The sequence below is a fragment of the Mirounga angustirostris genome, unplaced genomic scaffold (assembly GCF_029215605.1).
Source record: "Mirounga angustirostris isolate CCGP_5_RB_7025 unplaced genomic scaffold, mMirAng1.0.hap1 SCAF_11, whole genome shotgun sequence".
In the NCBI taxonomy this organism is placed as follows: Eukaryota; Metazoa; Chordata; class Mammalia; order Carnivora; family Phocidae; genus Mirounga; species Mirounga angustirostris.
This window is the reverse complement of record NW_026991719.1, coordinates 76,513,477-76,533,113: the sequence shown is the minus strand read 5'-3', so window position 1 is coordinate 76,533,113 and position 19,637 is coordinate 76,513,477. Positions and strand designations below refer to the sequence as shown.

Below are 19,637 nucleotides of genomic sequence, written 5' to 3'. Positions count from 1 at the left end.
TTAATCATCTCATACTCTGTACCCATTAAAGAATAACTCTCTACTTTCCTCTACCCACTACCCCCAACCCCTGGCACCCACTAGTCTATGTCTCTATGAATTTGACTATTCCAGGTACCTCATATAAGTGGGATCACACAATGTCTGTCCTTTTGTGTCTGGCTTAGTTCACTTAGCATAATGTCTTTCAGATTCATCCATGTTGGGGTGCCTGGGTGGCTCAGTCAGTTAAGCGTCTGCCTTCGGCACAGGTCTTGATCCCAAGGTCCTGGGATCGAGCCCTGCATTGGGTTCCCTTCTCAGCAGGGAGCCTGCTTCTCCCTCTTCCTCTCCCTGCTCATGCTCTCTCTCTCTCTCAAATAAATAAAATCTTTAAAAAAAAGATTCATCCATGTTGAAGAATTGCCAGAACTTCCTTCTTTTTAAAGGCTAAATAATATTTCATTATATGTATACACATTTTGTTTATTCATTCATCTGTCAATGGACACTTAGGCTGTTCCCACTTTTGGTTATTGTGAATAATGCTACTTTGAATACTGGTGTACAAATATGTGTTCAAGTTCCTGCTTTCAATTCTTTCCATTTCAGTTTCTCCATATCCTAACATTTTTTGTTTTCTGTTTTTTAGGTAGCAGCCATCCTAATGGATATGAAGTGGTATCTCACTGTAATTTTGATTTGCATTTCCCTAATGATTAGTGATGTTGAGCATATTTTCATGTACTTATTGTCCATCTTCTTTAAAGGGATGTCTATTAAAGTCCCTTGACCATTTTTGAGTTGGGTTGATCGCTTTTGTAATTGTTATTACTGAGTTGTAAGAGTTCTTTATATATTCTGGACATTAATCCCTTATCAGATATGTGATTTACAAATATTTTTTACCAATTCTATGGGTTGCTTCTTTACTCTGTGAGAGTGCCCTTTGATGCTATCATCATTCTTGTACATGTCTTCAGAGTCCTTATGTAAGAGTTTATCTAGAAAATATTCTAGGAGTGGCTTTTCTGAGTATTGTATCTCCACCATTTTGAGATAGTACCAAATTGTTTCTGAAATAGAGGTACCAAGTTACATTCTCACCAGCAGTTCCCTTTGACCTATATTCTTACTTATACTTGATATTATCAGATTTTTAAATTTTTGTCAATATAAGTATGAAATGATATCTCAATGTTGGTTTAATTTAATTGTAGGTATGAATATAAAATGGTACAGATACTTTGAAAAACACTTATATTTTAAAATTAAACCTATAATTTCCATATGATCCAGAATTCCCACTCCTAGGTATTTACTCAAGATAAATGAAATTTATGTCTCATATGTGAATACTATTAATAGCATTATTTCTAACAGCCAAAAAGTAGAATCAACCCAAATACCCATCTGATACCAAACTGATGAATGGTAACCAATGACAATGGAGTATTATTCAGCAATAAAAATGAACTACTAATATATGCCATAACATTATGTTAAGTGAAAGTCATACCAAACACAAAGTAACACAAGAGACTACATTTACTGAATGACTCCATTCATATGAAATTATAGAGAAAGGCAATACTATAGTGACAGAAAGCAAATCAGTAGTTGCTTGGAGCTGGGAGTGGGGACTGACTGCAAAGGGGCATCAGGAAACTACAGGTTGATGGAACTGTTCCATATACTGATTGTGATGGATGTTACATAACTGTATAGAAATAACAAAATTCACCAAACTATATACCTAAAAATGAGTAAATAGGATTCTATGTCAATTATACTTTGGTAAAATTACTTTTAAAAGTTACAGGTTAAGTTCAAATCTCTAGGTCGTGTGTCTTTTTTCTTCTAAAATAATAACACAACAAACAAAAGTCCTACACAAATGTCTTTAGAAGTTGACTAATAACCTAGACTTTGTCCTATATTTCACTGAAGCAGAAATTTGGAAACATAAAGGGATCTGAACTGACCAGACTATGAATGATGATAAACCCTTGGAATGATGCATCTACATCTCTCCCCAAATCTTTTAATAGCTAACAATGCTTTTCAGCTTCTCTCAGAACAAGTTTCTAAGTAAAATATCCTGTTTATTATAAATATCTAACTACTTGCTTAAATTTTAATATTGAACTCTTTTCTCTCAACAGTCAGCTTCTGAACAGCTTATATGTCCTCAATACTGGGTTGCTTCAATTCTAAAGTGATCTCTCACCCTGAGCATTTAATAGTCACTTTCTTTATTCTTATTTATCTGGACAATCTCATGGCATCCTCTTGCTAAAGGAAATATTATTTGATACTTTTGCCAAATTAGTGATTCAGGAAGGGTATGGACATATAACAGTCATACCATAGTATCATTATATTGCTGCTTTTAAATAGGTACTGATTAGCTTTGTCCAAAAATTTTAAAATAGTAACATTTAATTGTAGAAAGGAGGTAGGAAGCAGTTTTTAAAACACTCTTACTGTGGCATAAATGGGGAAAAGAGTATTCTGATAATGCAGATTTTTAAAAAATTGCATTTCTCCCTATGACAGAAGTCAGGGAAAACAAAACCTAAGCAATTTTTGAGGGAGAGAAGCAAAGTGCATGTAACTGGGGCTGGTATTGTGCTTTTCCTTTCTAAAGAAGTAAGGCAGCTTTACAAAATAGGTTATCATTGAACAGAGTACTTTTTTGTAGTTAGTCAACCCACACTTGCAGCAACAAAGAATATGTTTCATGTATACTATCTCCCCCCTAACTCCCGCCCCACCTCACTTCCCCCTATTTTCCTGTCTCTTGTTTTTGTATTATAATACTCTGTATCTCGCAACTAGCTCCAGAGGCCCTCAAGGACTAGAGATGTATGTTTTATTTCTCTTTATCACCGCAAAGCATGTAGCACAGGGTTCCATAGAAAATAACTCAAAAAATGTGGCAAATTTGCTGCCCAATTACTAGCTAAAAAATATATGTATATGAATAGTTCTTAGACTGCCTACAATTATCACAGGAATAACTGGATATTCAGTTTTATTTGAATATGAACGATACTACTTTATAAACCCTCTTCCATAGTCATCAGCCCTTCTTCTTAAAGTTATACCATGCCTACATTAGTAAGGCTTTGTTTGACAGGAAAATCAGTTTATAAGATGATCAGTCACATTCAGTCATAGTGGCCACATTTTCTTTTTTTTTTTTTTTAAAGATTTTATTCATTTATTTGAGAGAGAGAGCACATGAGAGGGGGGAGGGTCGGAGGGAGAAGCAGACCCCCTGCTGAGCAAGGAGCCCGATATGGGACTCGATCCCGGGACTCCAGGATCACGACCTGAGCCGAAGGCAGTCGCTTAACCAACTGAGCCACCCAGGCGCCCCGTGGCCACATTTTCTGAACAACAGTTTCATATAGGGTTAAAATCCCCTTCAAACAGAGCTTTTACGGAATAAAAAGGCATTTGTTTTTAAACTTACTAATTATACTCACTAAATGCTGTTCATGTTGTCAACTTTCCCCCACTGTGAAAATTACAAAATTAGTCATAAGATTAAACTCAGAAAATGACTACAGCAATTCACAGAATACTAAGCCAGCTGGGTTCATTTAAATCCTCTATGGGAACAGTCTTTGTGGTGAACAAAGACCTACAGCTATACAGCTAGTCCCATAAATCATCATTTTTTTGGTCTGCTCCAGTGCTGAAATTGTTTATTGCCCCTCCTGATATATGGGGGAATCATCAAGAACCAAAAAAAAAGTTTTGTTTCTTTTTTTTTAAAACTAGAGAATTACTCCTCTCTGCCAGCCATACTACCCAACACAACAGTTAACTATATCCATTACTGTTTAGTCACAATGACTGCAACAAGTGTAGTTATAGTACCGTATTGTGTTTTTTATATCAATGTATGAGGAAAACAAAAATTTAAATGAAAGAAATTAGTTGTGTTCATCTTTTTGTTTCCTTGAAATGTGTCTGTATTTAGAGTCATAAACCAAGCCATACATTAGTCTTCTACTGAAAATGGAATTATAAACCTCACTATAGTTCTATATACAAATATACAATTGGTTTTTAAATAATTATTATTGGCAGACGATAAGGAGCATAATTTGGCAAGTCTTATTTTGCATTTTCAAATGCTCTTTACAAGTCTGTCAATTTATGCATGAGACATATTTACCTCAATCCAATTCTGAAAATCATCCCTGATTCTTTCTCACTCTTTCATTCTTTTAATCACTTGCTCAGTCTCTAGACACACACACACACACACACACACATACACGTTTCGGCTTGTTCTAGCTTCTAATTCCTTTTCCTTGGTCCCTCCCTTAATATAAAACTTCCAAAAATTGGAATCTCTTCCTTGTCAAAAAGATCATGTGTTTGCACAGGAGAGTACAATAATTAGGCATAACTAGTACACAAGGCAATTGTGTACCATATATCTCCATACCGCCCCTCACAGCATATTATCTAGACATATGAGAGGCAGATTTCATTGTAATATAAAAGGGATAGCAGCACAGGCTTCACAATATAATGATCACTTCCAGGCCTGGTGAGTGCATGCGTTCGTGCCTGTGTGTGTATTTAAAGGACAGAACATTTTCACATATATAAGTAAAATAGACAGAAAAAAAATGTTGTGAGAAGAAAAATAATGTCTTCAAAGCAGTCAGTATCAACAAGGAATACTAATCAAGTCTGCATCAGACAAATTACATTTACAAACTACTGTTTTCCAGAGAATTTAATAAACTGAAAATTGGGGAGGTTATAATGAAGTTTCACACAGCCTAAGCTATAGTGTTGTAAATGTGATAATATCTAAACAGATGTAATCAGATTCCAAAAGAACCAAACAAGTGTTACATTTAAAGTATAAACTGACTAATTTGTACCAATGAATGTAAATGAGTATTTCAACTTAGAGAAAAATCTTTAAATTAGCTCATGAAACTTCTGTATTTTTAGAGGCAAGTAGAAGAAAAGATGTATGAATTTGTTCCTTTTAATCAGAGTCCAAGTTTTCGGAAAAGGTATTGTGCTATACATACCCTTTCATAACTACAGGTATACCTCAAAGATATTGCAGGTTTGGATTTCAGTCTACAATGGAGTGAATATTGCAATAAAGCAAGTCAGATGAATGTTTTGGTTTCCCAGTAGATATAAAAGTTATGCTTACACTACACTGTAGTCTATCAAGTGTGCAGTAGCATTATATCAAAAAAACCTATGTAAATAACTTAATTAAAAAATACTGTAAGTTAACCATTATCAGTGCTTTCAGTAAGTCATAATCACTGATCATAGATCACCATAACAAACAACAATGAAAAAGTTTTAAATATTCTGAGAATTACCAAAATGTGACACAGAGACACCAAGTGAGCAAATGCTGTTGGAAAGAGTGCCTATAGTTTGCTTGACACAGGGTTGCCAAACCTTAAATTTGTAAAAAAAAAAAAAAAAACCACAAAACTTGCAAAGTGCAATAGAATGAGGTATGCCTATATATCGATTTGAAGAAGTATATCTTCAAAACCTCATTAATTCCTATGTCCCACATGATCACATAGCTTTACCTGTGCTAATACAGCAGTTTGTTTTTTTCTCCCATCTCAATTCCATAATGCAGGCTACAGAGAATAAGAAAGATATAATGCATCTCCACATTAACATAAATCTGGAAAATATCATGACCATCTGTAAAAATTGAGACTGCCATCTTGGAAGAAAGCACCTGTAAAGATGGAAATACACACTACCTTCATCAAGTGTTCTTTCTACTTAGGGAGTCAATCTGTATGTATTGACTACTATAGTATAAGGAGACTAGAAACTCTACATCTTACAGGTGGGAAAAGAGCTGATTTTCTAAGTGAAGGACAGTCTTCAAAACACATGGTGGTACTCATGGGATTACAAAATCAGGGAGGCAAGATCATATGTTTCTAACTTTTAGAGGGCTACATTTTTAAAGAGAAGTTCAGAAGTAGCCTGTGTTTTGTTCAGATTTTAAATGGCACAAAAGACATTAGACACGAGGACTTTGGATTGAATTTCTAAGCTGGTATACAAACATCTTGATTACTAGAGAAATGGGGATCACTGAAGCAATCTTCTAGTACTACCATTTGCCTGTGTGCACAAATCCACATGCACTGATTAACAGTATGTGCTTTAGGATATATAGAAAGTAACATATGGGAATTAAAAGAACTTGTTTCTTTAAAAAATAAATTTAGTGTTCTATAAATTTAAACACTTCTGGGCTTCTTGACTTAATATTAATGCTTGCTGTTTGAAAATTATAAATTTTGGTATACTGATTTACATGAAGAACTGAGGGAAACAAAAACCCTTGACACAATTATGGAAACTGAATCTAAAATGTCACCACTGGTGTAGTACCACAGGAGTGCAACATTTATCTTTAAGCCCAAGAAACTATTCAGTGGTTCTCAATGATGAGAGCCCATTAAGCATAATACAATAAAACACAACGGACTTAAATAAAGGTCAACCATCAAATAAGTGGAACAAAGGAAACTATTTAAAATTATGAATGATATCCAGTTCTTAAATCACTCTATGCTGCTTAGTTGTTTCAGAGGTCAAAAATGGTAAATGTTCCTACTTCAAAGAATATAATGTGGCACAGACAAACCTTTAACTTGAAATGTTCGTGTCTGTTGGTCATAAATTATGAACAAATAGTATGGTGTGTCACGATATTACATGATGACATTTAAAAATGCAAAGTAACATAAATGTGAGCTCCTTTGTGTTTTGCTGTACATTTGGATCTGTGTCACATAACAACTAGTGACCCAAGGAGATCACCAACTGAAAACTCTTTCCTGCAAGTAGCCCCTCAGGAAGGAAATTTTAAAGGACCCAAAGGGAGAAAAAGGCAAGTCTGGAAAGAAGACCTACCATTCCACCCAACCCTGTACTTGATAGACAGCCTAATCCTCCCTTACACAGCTTTTTCCAATACAAATTACATCCCTTAAAGCAATTTTCTTCTCAGCAAAGTATCAACTACAACTCCCACCAAATTCAAATAATGTTAAATACTGCATGATGGGAAAAAAAACATATTTCAGTAAAGAAAAAGAGACCATCAAACTCTAAAAATAGCTTGAGCCACTGAAATAATTTGAGTCTTAGGAAAAGCTGGATTCTAACTGTGCCTCTGACACTGAGATGCTGGGTCAATGCTCTCTGGAGAGCAGATCTTCATTTGTAAAATCTTGAGAACAGCAACTAACCTTGCCTACACAAAACTGATAGGTTCTGAGAGCCTATACATACAAAGCCAAGTGATAGCTCTATAATTATGCAGATTATTAGGTACTATTTTATTACAAATATGTAGGCTTAATTGCCTGGATACATTAAAATCTATTAGAGGAAGAGAAATTTTCTATTAATATTCATGCAATTACTTCCAATTCAAATTGAATAAAAAAAAGGGATTCCTCATTTTAGAAACTACCAGAGAGTCAAGAAAATCCACATGTGATTTTCTCCATTTTCAAAATTCCATAAGCGGCAGAAGTGTTCTGTAATGCTTCCTTGAACTGAGCCATGTATATCCAAACATTCTGTTACAGAGCAATGAGAGGCAGTATCCCTGCAAAGTTTGGGACATAGAAAACCGATTTAAGCCTCAACTTGGATACTTACTAGCTTTTTAATATTGGAAAAATTGTATAACTTCAATGGGCTTTAGTCTCCTAATTTGCAAAATGGGGTTAATAATAATTCACCTCCCTGAATCACAAGGAAAGTACTTTATAAACTGTTAAAACACAGGCAACCAAATGTGTGGACTACTGACTAGGATTTATTGATCTTTGGTAGGGTATATCCTGCAGTGATTATTTCCTAAAATATCTTTGGTTATAAATTAATAGTCATATATTTATCTATTAACCTACATTTAAAGGTAGAATTGCTGGCTAGTATTTATAGAAAACAATACTTTTTTATGTTTTTATAAATAAACCACAGCAGTGTGACAATTACATATTCAATAGTTTTGCTGGTAAAAAAATATACCCTTTATATCTGTGAGGAACTAAATTCTCTAACTTTAAAAAAAAAGTTAACACTTATGCCAAACACAACAAATCCTTTATTTAATCAATTGCCCGGCTTTCATTCAAGAGTAATTTATTGAGGGCTTCATATAAATAGATACTGGGGATTTACTGTGGAATAAAATATACATCCAAATTCCACACGTTCTCAGCCTTGAAAGAGAAATAAAATAATTAAAATGTGAACAGTTCTATAATAATGTCCTCAAAGTGTGTAGAGAGAACCAGAGAAGATCGAAAGAGCAAAAACTAGATGAAGAACAGTAAAGGGCATTATAAAAATGCAAAAGGCAATCTATTAAAATTACATGTTTTAAAAAAGAGAGAAAAATGGAGCATTATTAGGAGGCTAGCACCCTACCTCCAGTTTCATAACTAAAGCAGCCACTGACTGTCCTGGTTTGCCTGGGACTGTCCCAATTTTAGTACTTAAGTCTCACATCCCAGGAAAAGCCTTATCCTGAGCAATCTACAAGTTGAAGCCCTAACCCTCAAAGTGACTATATTTGGAGATAAGACTTTTAAGGAGGTAATTAAGGTTAAAAAAGTCAAAAGGGTGGGGCCTAATCTGATAGGATTAGTGTCCTTATAAGAAGAGGAGGTGACACCAGAGCTCTCAAGCACATTCTCAACTCTTTCTCTATGCAGGGCACAGAGGAAAGGCTCTGTGAGGACATAGCAAGAACGTGGCTGTCTGCTAGCCAGGAAGAGGTATCTCACCAGACACCAACTAAGCCAGCACCTTAATCTTGGACTTCCTATCTCCAAAACTGTGAGAAAATTAATTTCTGTTGTTTAAACCACCAAGCCTGTGGTATTCTGTTGTGGCAGCCAGAATCTACCAATATATAAACCAAAGTATTTCCCTTCTCTGAATGTCAATTGTCTTAACTACAGACTGAAGAGGGTAGACTAGATTCCTTCTTTTTTTTAAAGATTTTATTTATTTTTGAGAAAGAGAGAGAGAGACAGAGAGCACGAGCCGGGGGGAGGGGCAGAGGGAGAAGCAGGCTCCCTGCTGAGCAGGGAGCCAGATGCAGGACTTGACCCCAGGACCCCGAGATCATAACTTGAGCTGAAGGCAGACGCTTAACTAACTGAGCCACCCAGGCACCCAGGGCTAGTTACCTTCATTTGTTAAGATTCTAAGTTTATATGGAAACAATCCACATCATTTCAGCTAAAAATGTTGAGATGTGAAATTTTTAGAGTACTTAGATATGACTTTTTTCCTAGGTTTTTTTGTAGATTTTCTCTTGGATTATATATTTCCAAATTTTGCTTCCATTGACAGCAGTCATTTTCTTTAGAAATCATATTGTCTGGTAACTAATCTTCTATTTCTCATTAAAACTGAACCCTTTTTACATTCCTTCTTACAACTTCTATGGGGGAGTTGGAGACTTTCCTTTGTATACTTGGCATAATACCTACAATATTCTGTCACTAATATCATGTGATGGTCTCTAGGAAATAAGGTCTTTTATGTTACATATACTTTATAGAAATGATGGATCTTAGAAAAAGGAACACAATTACATTATCCTATTAATCCTTATGACTTAAAGTAAGATATATAAAATTTTCTCTATAGTAAACTGAAATGTTTTCTTCAGGTTCTCTGTATAACCAAAAGCAGATCATCCTATTGTATCATGATTTGTTATGTCTCTCTGTCCAACTAGAATGACTAGAAAGTAATAGTATGGGTGAAGGGGATATTAACTCAAGGCTGAAAAAGAAAGGTTCATGGCCTTTATAAGTTATGAAATGAATGATTTAAAAAAATTATGAAGGCAAGTTATCCAAACTAGTATACAAATAACTCAAAATCTTCTCACAATCTGCCTACCAACATTATCATTTGTCTCCAATATACACCCAATATTCCAGACATTCTGGTTTTCTAATTCATCTTGAAACACATGATGATTATCCCTAGTTATCTACCATCATTAAAAAGAACTACAACCATTTAACATAATTTTTCAAAGAACTCTGACAAAAATCATTTTATTTGACCCAAAAAACAATCCTACATAACAAAATAAACAAGGGTCACTGCATTTCCTCATTCACAGGTGAGGAAACTGAGTTCAGAGAGAGTAAATGACTCAGCCATGAAAATTTGGCTGGTAATGGCCAAAATGGAAGCTAAAAGGTAGGTTCTGAGTCCAGCATTCTCCAATCTTGTAAGGTTATGGCTTCTTCCCTTATATAATCTAACCTAATTTTACCTCTCCTTCAAGATCCTTCTGTTCCATTTTACAGTATTGCCCATCCCCACCCCATCACCAAAAATTCCTCCCTCCTCTGAAGTCCTGTTAATCTCAATGGTCATTAATCTTGGTGCTCATTGACAGTGTATCTTGCGATGCTACGTAATACTCTATATGTAGTATATTTCCTGACCACTTAACTATACCACTAGCTTCTTGAGGTTTCTATGTGTTTCCTGTATTGTTTGTATCCCCCTGGTGTACCAATGATCTCTTTTGTTTTTCCTTTGTTTGGGCCTACCTGATACCCCTTCACCTGCCCTTAATCTTTGGTGTCCCTATCTTTGGTTAACAGCATTCTTTAGGACATGACCCATCTTCCATCACAGATAGTCTTGGTGTAGGGTGTAGTGTTCTCAATCAAGGTTCTTTGCCTTCCCTTGGACAAGGAGTATTCTTATAATCCACACTAGGTCAATCAGTCTCTCTTTCTAATAAGAATTTGAATCAAATTCAGGGAAAGGAGTAGGAAAATTGTTGGAGCTAATACACACAAAGACAATTTCCTGAAAAGACTTTCCATTTGTTCTTGCTCCCTGTTTTCTCAAAGCTGCTGCCGTTGTTGCTTTTTAAAATTAATTAATTATTTATTAAATGATTATATTTGTCAGAGAGAGAGCACTCACAAGCAGGGGGACCAAGCAGGGGAACCAGCAGGCAGAGGGAGAAGCAGACTCCCGGCTGGTCAAGGAACCTGATGAGGAACTCAATCCCAGGACCCTGGGATCATGACCTGAGCCGAAGGCAGACCCTCAACCCACTGAGCCACCCAGGCGTCCCAGTTGCTGCTTTTTTAAAGGCTAAATTATTCAGCCTTTCTTCAGTTTCTGGTTGAGCTATCTCATATCTTCCTGATAAATTCTGTATTCCTTTTGTTTGTTTGTTTTTTGCCTAAGTCAGGCAGAATCACTTCCCCTTGTTTGCAAAGATCCTTATCTGATATACCTACAAAGCTTAGTGCCTAGGGAGTGTTAAGGATTTTCAAATGTTTTGTTCTTATGCAGATTATATGTTATTGTATATAACTGAAAACATAAATAAATGACCCTGAAGTGCACCCCTGCTATTGGTTAGAATTTTAATAACCAACAGGCAAGCAGGGGCAAAGCTAACATCAGGAATTCATCTGCATGGAAATGACTTGTATTACAGTTCAGAAACCTGGTTTGGGGACTCACAAAGTGATAATTCACAGCTGCAAATTAACAAAGCATTTTGTGGTAAGGGTAGTACTTATAGTAATGATACCATTTAGTTATATTTGACATTTAGGTTAACCCATCTGTTTTCCTTTTCTTCCCAAATATTATAGGAGCCAACTGTGATCATCTGAATTTTTAATATTATTTTACTGCTATATCTGATAAGTTTAACTGCTTATACCATGGCTCCTTTTTTTTTTTTTTTTAAGATTTTATTTTTATTTGACAGAGAGACAGACAGCGAGAGAGGGAACACAAGCAGGGGGAGTGGGAGAGGGAGAAGCAGGCTCCCCGCAGAGCAGGGAGCCGGATGTGGGGCTCGATCCCAGGACCCTGGGATCATGATCTGAGCCGAAGGCAGTTGCTTAACCGCCTGAGCCACCCAGGCGCCCCACCATGGCTCCTTTTTAAAAAAGTACATGAATATTTTAACATACTGTAGCTTCTTGTGAAGAGCAGATTATAGTTTTAAATTCACTGAGAAAGGAAATTATCATTAGAATAATTTAGGTGGGAAAATGTTACCATTTTTCGAAGCATAATCAGTGTTCTACAAAGGCAGTTCTCTCTGCTATTCTTTAAGAAAATCAAATTAAGAAAAATCAACCAAGTAATCTTTTATAATATAACTGGAATTTAACAGCAATTCTAGCTAATTATACATCAGTAGTTAATTCACTTTTGAACAGATTACAAACCTAAGCTAACTATTTCTATGTACTTCATAAATTTCTGTCATTTTAGACATTTACATCCACTTAGAATCCTTTGTATTCCAGGAACATCCTCTTAATCCTAGACATTAGGGGAATATCATGCATATATATGATATTTCTCTTTCTTAATGACAAGTATTTCCCTGAAGATAAAAATCCTACTGGTAAGTGGTGGGGGGGGGGGAAGGGGGCATTTTAAAACATTCGCTTCTTCTCTTTTACAACATCTATTACTACATGATAGCATTTCCCACAAGATTATTTTTATTTCATTTGAAGTTGGCAAAAATCTTTGGGCTGAATCCTTTGAGCATACCTCTAGTGATAGATGTCAGATCAGTGTTGTATGGAAGAACTTTTATTTGACAGGTAGATGACAGGAAGAAGCTTCTCTCCAGAATGTAACTGTTAAATCCTTCTGTGAGATTAATATCATCTTTTGTTTCTGTGTATAAATGCCTTATTCATATTTGCTATAAAAAATCAGTTCATGTAATTACTTGGAATAGTGTGAAATTAAGATACTTAGAATGGGTACATATTTATTCAAATTAGATAGTTTGTTTTAACTGTCTTTTTTATATGAATCAAATGTGAAATAGGTATACAATATAAATTTTCAATGATCTTTTAACTTATAATATTTTTATAATCATCTACCAAAAATATCTTGATTTACTCACTGTGCATATAGCATATACTCAAAACAAATAGCATCTTCAGAAGAGATTACTTTATTAGTACTGAATATATGGTATGCAATACAATGAAAATATATTGAATATTTAGATTTATCCTATAAATCTGGTTACGATTTATTCCACTTTATTACAAGCATTGCCTTATTCTCTAGGGCATTATCAAATAATTTCACATGTCCCCTAATATAACGAGAAGAGGGAGTAACATTTTTTTTTTTTTTTTTTATAAAATCTAGCATTCCAGAGGATCTTCCCTATCTTCCTGGTCCTCTTTCCTTATACACCTCAAAAATGAATAAGGAGTACCAGATATAATTCCATTATACATCCTATTACCTACAAAGGTTATTCTCTATTTGGGTTAGAACTACTTGAAGCAAATCACTTTCAGTACATATTAAAATGCTAGTGCATGTATATGTAACGTACATCTAATGCATGAATAGAAATTTATATCCATTCCTATATTTGGGATTCTTGTTATAATATACTTTAAGAACTAACTGAAGTTTCTCAATGTTTTAAGCTGTGAGAAGAAAAAAAGTGAAAGAATGGTGAGATGTCAAAGAGGGATTGCTTGTTTTCAGATTTATTTTCCTCTTTAGCTTTCTTATAGGCCTTCACCTCAGTGTCTGTTCAGTTTTCTGTTTGTAACAGACAGATCTTTCCCTTGAATAAGGTGGTTCATTATAGCCTAGAAATGGCTGTATACGATCACTTTTGTGCTTCTCTGTTTCTTCTCACGAGAATTGAAATCTCAAAAAAAAAATACTATGAAATGGCTTGATCAAAACAAGATGATTGTCACTCGAGTTTTTATCAACTTTTAGTTAATAGACTAGATATCTAGTATAAGCTTAGTAACAACAGTATTTAACAACAAAGACTATTGATTGTTTAGACTAGAATAAGCAAAGCATATTCAAAAAGAGGTTTCTGGCTATTTACCTCATTACATTTAGCTCCTCACATAGTTTTTAGAGAGACATTAAATAAGTACAAGGGAATTGAAATACAATATGGCATCTACTTTATAAAAGGAAATTTTTTTTAAATTTACAAACTCCAGTAAGATCTGATCAGAGGAGTTTAGTACTATACTACCACAGAATTTGCATTGTCTTTGAGATTTTACGGCACTAAAATTAAAAATACATATATTTATCTGTTTTAATTGAGATTTAATTCACTTACCACAACATTCACCCTTTTAAAGCATACTTTTTTTTTTTGCTTATGTACTATTGCCAATTTAGAGTGATCTCTCTCACAGATGAGATTATTATTGTAAATTAGCATTATAAAATGTTATCTTACCTTACAAAGGAAGTTGATTTTAAAACCCAAAGACTGGGCATTTCTTGAGCCTGAGTTCATGTAGTTTCCAACCAAAAGAACTAATTCTAAAAGTCTGTTAAAGCTTTCACTTTTCTTCAGTTCTTCACAGGCAAGAGTTACTGCTATGATGCTTGGTTTGATGTTGTTTACATGTTCTTCAAAAGTGAGCTTGAAAAGAATGTTTTCGAGACGAGGCTGTAACATTTTCACTGAGCTCATCTGTAAGATAAGAAATGCTCTGTAAGAACGTATATATAAAGCCTGTTGTTTCATTTTCCAGTAGGCATAATTTTATACACAGGACTAAAATTTCTGCATAAAATGAATTCTTTCTGGGTTTAGGAATTGTTTTGTTTTTAGACATTCCAAAGGAATATTTTTATCAAAGTTTAATAATAGTTAGCTGTTCAGTTTTAAATAAATCATCCTTATAACAGTAAGAAAATATTATTGAAGCTAAATAGTTGCTATTTTTTAACTGCATAATCATTAGTCATCAGTAGCATTTAAACTACCAATTGTCCCTGAGGTGAACTATGAAAATTTACAAACATGAAATTGAGTTGAGTGAATAGTTCGGCCACAGATAAAAGATGTACATGATGACAGGAAATGTAAGTGGAACCACATTTCCTAAGAAATTACTATTATTATGCTATTTGAAATCAGAGGACTAGCTCTAATTGAACATTTAATAATTTTTAAACCTATGATTTCTATGCATCATATATATTAAATATTTACATATGCTCTAAAGAATTTCCCCTACTTGACAGAATGTTGATGTTAAATAATTAGGTTATAGTAAAATCCATGAGCTTACTTTTAAGTACAGTATTCAAGAATTCTATATTGGTTTTCTGTAAAACAGTTCAACTTAGGTTTTTATTACTTGTTTCAAAGGATTGGTGCACATTCTCTGTTCCCTTTGGTATAGCTCCTATGGTAATAAATTCTTTTAGCCATTAATTTCCTATAACTCCAAGTCATTTAATTAGCTTTCATTCACCAAATGAATTCTGAGACAGAGGTGGGGGTGGGATTAGACACATATGAACATACGCAAGCACACACAAATGAAAATATATTTTTTTTTTCCTTTAGTAGGCTCCACACTGTGTGCGGAGCCCAATTTGGGGCTTGAACCCATGACCCTGAGATAAAAACCTGAGCTGAGATCAAGAGTCGGACACTTACCCGACTGAGCCATTCAGGCACCCCAAAAGAAATTAATAGTCCTAATTATATATTTTTTTGTACTTATAGCTTAGTTTCTTGAATATAAACATGAAAAGAATTTGACAACATAAACAAAAGTCCTTAAGCCACAAAGTGCTCTTCAAAAGCAGCAAATGAGCTAGCCCAGTGATGGGTATTAAGAAGGGCATGTATTGCATGATGCACTGGGTGTTACACGCAAACAATGAATCATGGAACACTACACCAAAAACTAATGATGAACTGTATGGTGGCTAACATAACATAATAAAAAAAAAAGAAGCAAATGAGCTGTTGAATACATCATATCTGCTCTAATATGGAAGGAAGGCAAAAGTTCATAATTTTTCTTCTTTGAAATGAACTTGCCCATTAACATTGGGTGTCTGCCTCTCTAAAGATTAACCTTTGCCTTCTGCTAATCCCTCTATATGCTCTTATGCTCTTTATAGGCGATGTACAAAAGTATGCTGGGAATATTGACCTGTTACTATATTTATGTAGATCTTATTACTACTTCTCAATAGCTTTTTTTTTTATATGATCGGGGTAATATTATACAAACCATCCTACAGTTTCTTCATCACTCCCATGGTAAGTATAAGACATACCACCAAATCACAAGTTTCCAATATAGCCTAAAACTCATAACACAGTCACTTGAAAACTATAGCTACTGATAAAACTAGCATATGATTCTAGATGGGTAAACAGAAATTAAGTGCTAGAGATGTGTGCTGAAGGAAAACTTTAAACTCCTGTTTTAAAGATTTTATTTATTTGAGAGAGAGAGGGCATACGAGCAAGCGGGGGCGCGGGGAGCGCACAGCAGAGGGAGAACAAGAGAGAGAATGTCAAGCAGACTCCACTCTGAGTGCAGAGCCTGACATGGGACTCAGTCTCACAGCCCCAAGATCATGACCTGAGCTGAAACCAAGAGTTGAACACTTAACCGAATGAGCCACTCAGGTGCCCCAAAACTTTAAACTCTTATGACTACAATGTTTAATGAAGACTTCACAATAGAGGTAATATGAATGGACAGAAAAACAAATGACAGAGAGAGATTGAGACAGAGAGGGAACAAACAGGAGCCAAAAGGAAGGTGTAGAAAGAATACAGTATGAGAAAAGGTTTATAGTTAGGAATACACAAGGTATATCCCTAGGGGCAAAATTTGGAAAAAAAAAAAAAATTTGGACTGAAGTACCCAAAGAGTCCATGTAAAGGTCATGAAATTGGAAGCTAACCATATAAAACTCTTTATCTCCATGAATGCAGAAATCTCTTTGTATATGTTTGCATGGGAATCTAAGTTTCTATATGTTTTTCTGCCTTTCTTTATGCCTCTACCACTCTCTCCAAATCCCTCCCCACTTTATTTTTCCTTTGTTTTCATTGGTAACTGGCATCATTTGCACATACACGTTTCTATCATTTTACGTGTGGAAGGGATAGTTTTTCAATCTCTCTGATGGTTAAAAAAAAGCCCTAGAGCTACTCTGACCAAGTGCTAGTCATGATGTACGTGACTGCCCTTCTGGTCATGCTTTGTAGGGCTTGCAGGTTCACCAGGGTGGCCTTAGTCCCAGATGAACAAGTAATTTAAACCCTTCTGCTTACATGGATTTTTAGTCTCACTTCAAGTCTAATACTACTTGTCTTCATTCATATTTTTACCCTTTCTGGGGTTTGTATTTCAATCTTTGGCCTACAGATCCAGACAGAATGGATTTAACCTCTTTTTTTAATACCACCTCTGACTGAAATAATGTGACCAAAAGTGTAATTGCATAATAATAGTAAAATAACAATGATTAACGTTTATTAAGTTCTTTGTGCCAAACATTTTTCTGCATATATATTACAAATATGTATTAACTGATTTGAGTCTCAAAACAATCCTAGGAGAAGGTTATTAGCATTAGTCTCATTCTTTTTTTTTTCTTTTTATTTTTTTATTCTTATGTTAATCCCCATCATTAGTTTTAGATGTAGTGTTCCATGATTCATTGTTTGTGCATAACACCCAGTGCTCCATGCAGAACGTGCCCTCCTCAATACCCACCACCAGGCTAACCCATCCTCCCACCCCCCTCCCCTCTAGAACCCTCAGTTTGTTTTTCAGAGTCCATCGTCTCTCATGGTTCGTCTACCCCTCCGATTTCCCCCGCTTCATTCTTCCCCTCCCGCTACCTTCTTCTTCTTCTTTTTTTTTTTTCTTAACATATATTGCATTATTTGTTTCAGAGGTACAGATCTGAGATTCAACAGTCTTGCACAATTCACAGTGCTTACCAGAGCACATACCCTCCCCAGTGTCTATCACCCAGTCACCCCATCCCTCCCACCCCACCCCCCACTCCAGCAACCCTCAGTTTGTTTCCTGCGATTAAGAATTCCTCATATCAGTGAGATCATATGATACATGTCTTTCTCTGTTTGACTTAAGATTAGGAAAGTGAGGCACAGAAATACTAAGTGATTTATGCAAAATCAAGTTGTATGTTAAAGACCTAGAGATTTGAACTCAGGCATTCAGGTCACATAACCCAGACTCTCAACCACTACACCACAATGGCTCTTGAATTCATATTGGGAGCAGTATGTATGGTTGGTTGAAGGAGAGATTAGTGGCAGGGAGAGTATTACTAAGTCTTCAAAATGACCTAAAAAATAGGTAATGAACTAGGATGTTGTTGGTAGGAAGGGGTAAGAAGCAATGGATATGAGAGACAGAATTAAGGAAGAATCAATGGGATTTAGCATTAGTTATGAGAGAAGATAGTCAAAGATGACTCCAAGGTTTTAAGTCTGTTGTGAGGTAGAATACTGTTGGCATTAATGAAGGCAGAAAGAGGTGCTGGTTTGCTGTGGTATACTACTTGGATTGTTGCTTTGTTTCGGATGAATTTGTTTACCCTGATCTGCTGCCTATACTATAGCAAGCTAATCAGAAACTAAGACAGTGTAGGTGCAGGTAAGGTGCAGCTTAGTAGCAAATTCAATTAAAGACTGAATCTAGAAACTTTCACATTGTCTCACTGTGAGAAACTAACCTACCTAATTTCTCCTGTCTTCAGTTTCCTCATCTACAAGGTAGGGGAAATTCCTGTGATCAGTCTTGTTTTGATTAATTAGATAGGAGCCAAATAATGATCCATAAACATTACCTCCTTCTTTTTTAATCTCTGCTTCTAGAATTCGGAAAAGGTGGGGTAAAGGGTGCTTGATCTACAAATAAAAATATTACTTGTTACAAAAAAAAAAATTGACTTTTAAGTGAACTTGGTTTACCATCCTCTCAGACATCAACAGTATACTTTAGACACTACTAGCTTTCCACTATTAAGGCTCCAAATCTTGGGATCATATTCAAATTGTGGTAAACACAATGTAATTTAATACAATTCCTTGCCTATATTTTGACTTGAAGAATTTCTTAGAATTGTCTCTTATTTTCCATGCTCAACATTCAAGCATAACTTTTATGTACCTCAAGGTTGATTTAGTAAAATTGACTATTTAAATGTGCTCTCTGGGGCACCTGGGTGGCTCAGTCCGTTAAGCATCTGCCTTCAGCTCAGGTCATTATCTCAGGGTCCTGGGATCGAGCCCTGCGTAGGGCTCCCTGCTCCACAGGGAATCTACTTCTCCCTCTGCCCCTCCCCCGGCTCATGCTCTCTCTCTCTCTAATAAATAAGTAAAAATTTTTTAAAAAATAAATGTGCTCTCTGATCCCTCCAGCCTTTCCCCCTCCAAATCTTCACATAAATAGTAAAATGACACCTCTGTGATAGGAAAATATTGCTTTCTTGACATTTTTAGTTTTAGGTATTATATCTGGTAGCAACTGGAAATTCAGTCCTTAAGTTTAGGAGGAGATAAGTACTAGAGTTGGCAGATTTGGGGAGTTATCCAAATAGATGCTGTGGGAGGTAAGGTTGTTGATGAGGAGAGTACATAGGGAGAAGAGTCAGGGACTGCACCTTGTATAGCACCTAGCACAGGATCTTGCATATATTAGACATTCAAATATCTAAAAGAACTCCTTAGCTGACTAACCATTTTTCAG

General features: G+C 35.4%; 1 protein-coding gene across 8 annotated transcripts in view; it reads right to left on the bottom strand.

Annotated features, from left to right (window-relative positions):
* DIAPH2 (diaphanous related formin 2) overlaps window positions 1-19,637 on the bottom strand; it is a 961,567-nt gene that overhangs the window by 439,671 nt on the left and 502,259 nt on the right. For all 8 annotated transcript variants that reach the window (XM_054508614.2, XM_045880234.3, XM_054508619.2 and 5 more), the window contains one exon: window positions 14,324-14,563. In XM_054508614.2, coding sequence (XP_054364589.1) covers window positions 14,324-14,563 — 240 coding nt within the window. The remainder of the gene's footprint in view (window positions 1-14,323; window positions 14,564-19,637) is intronic.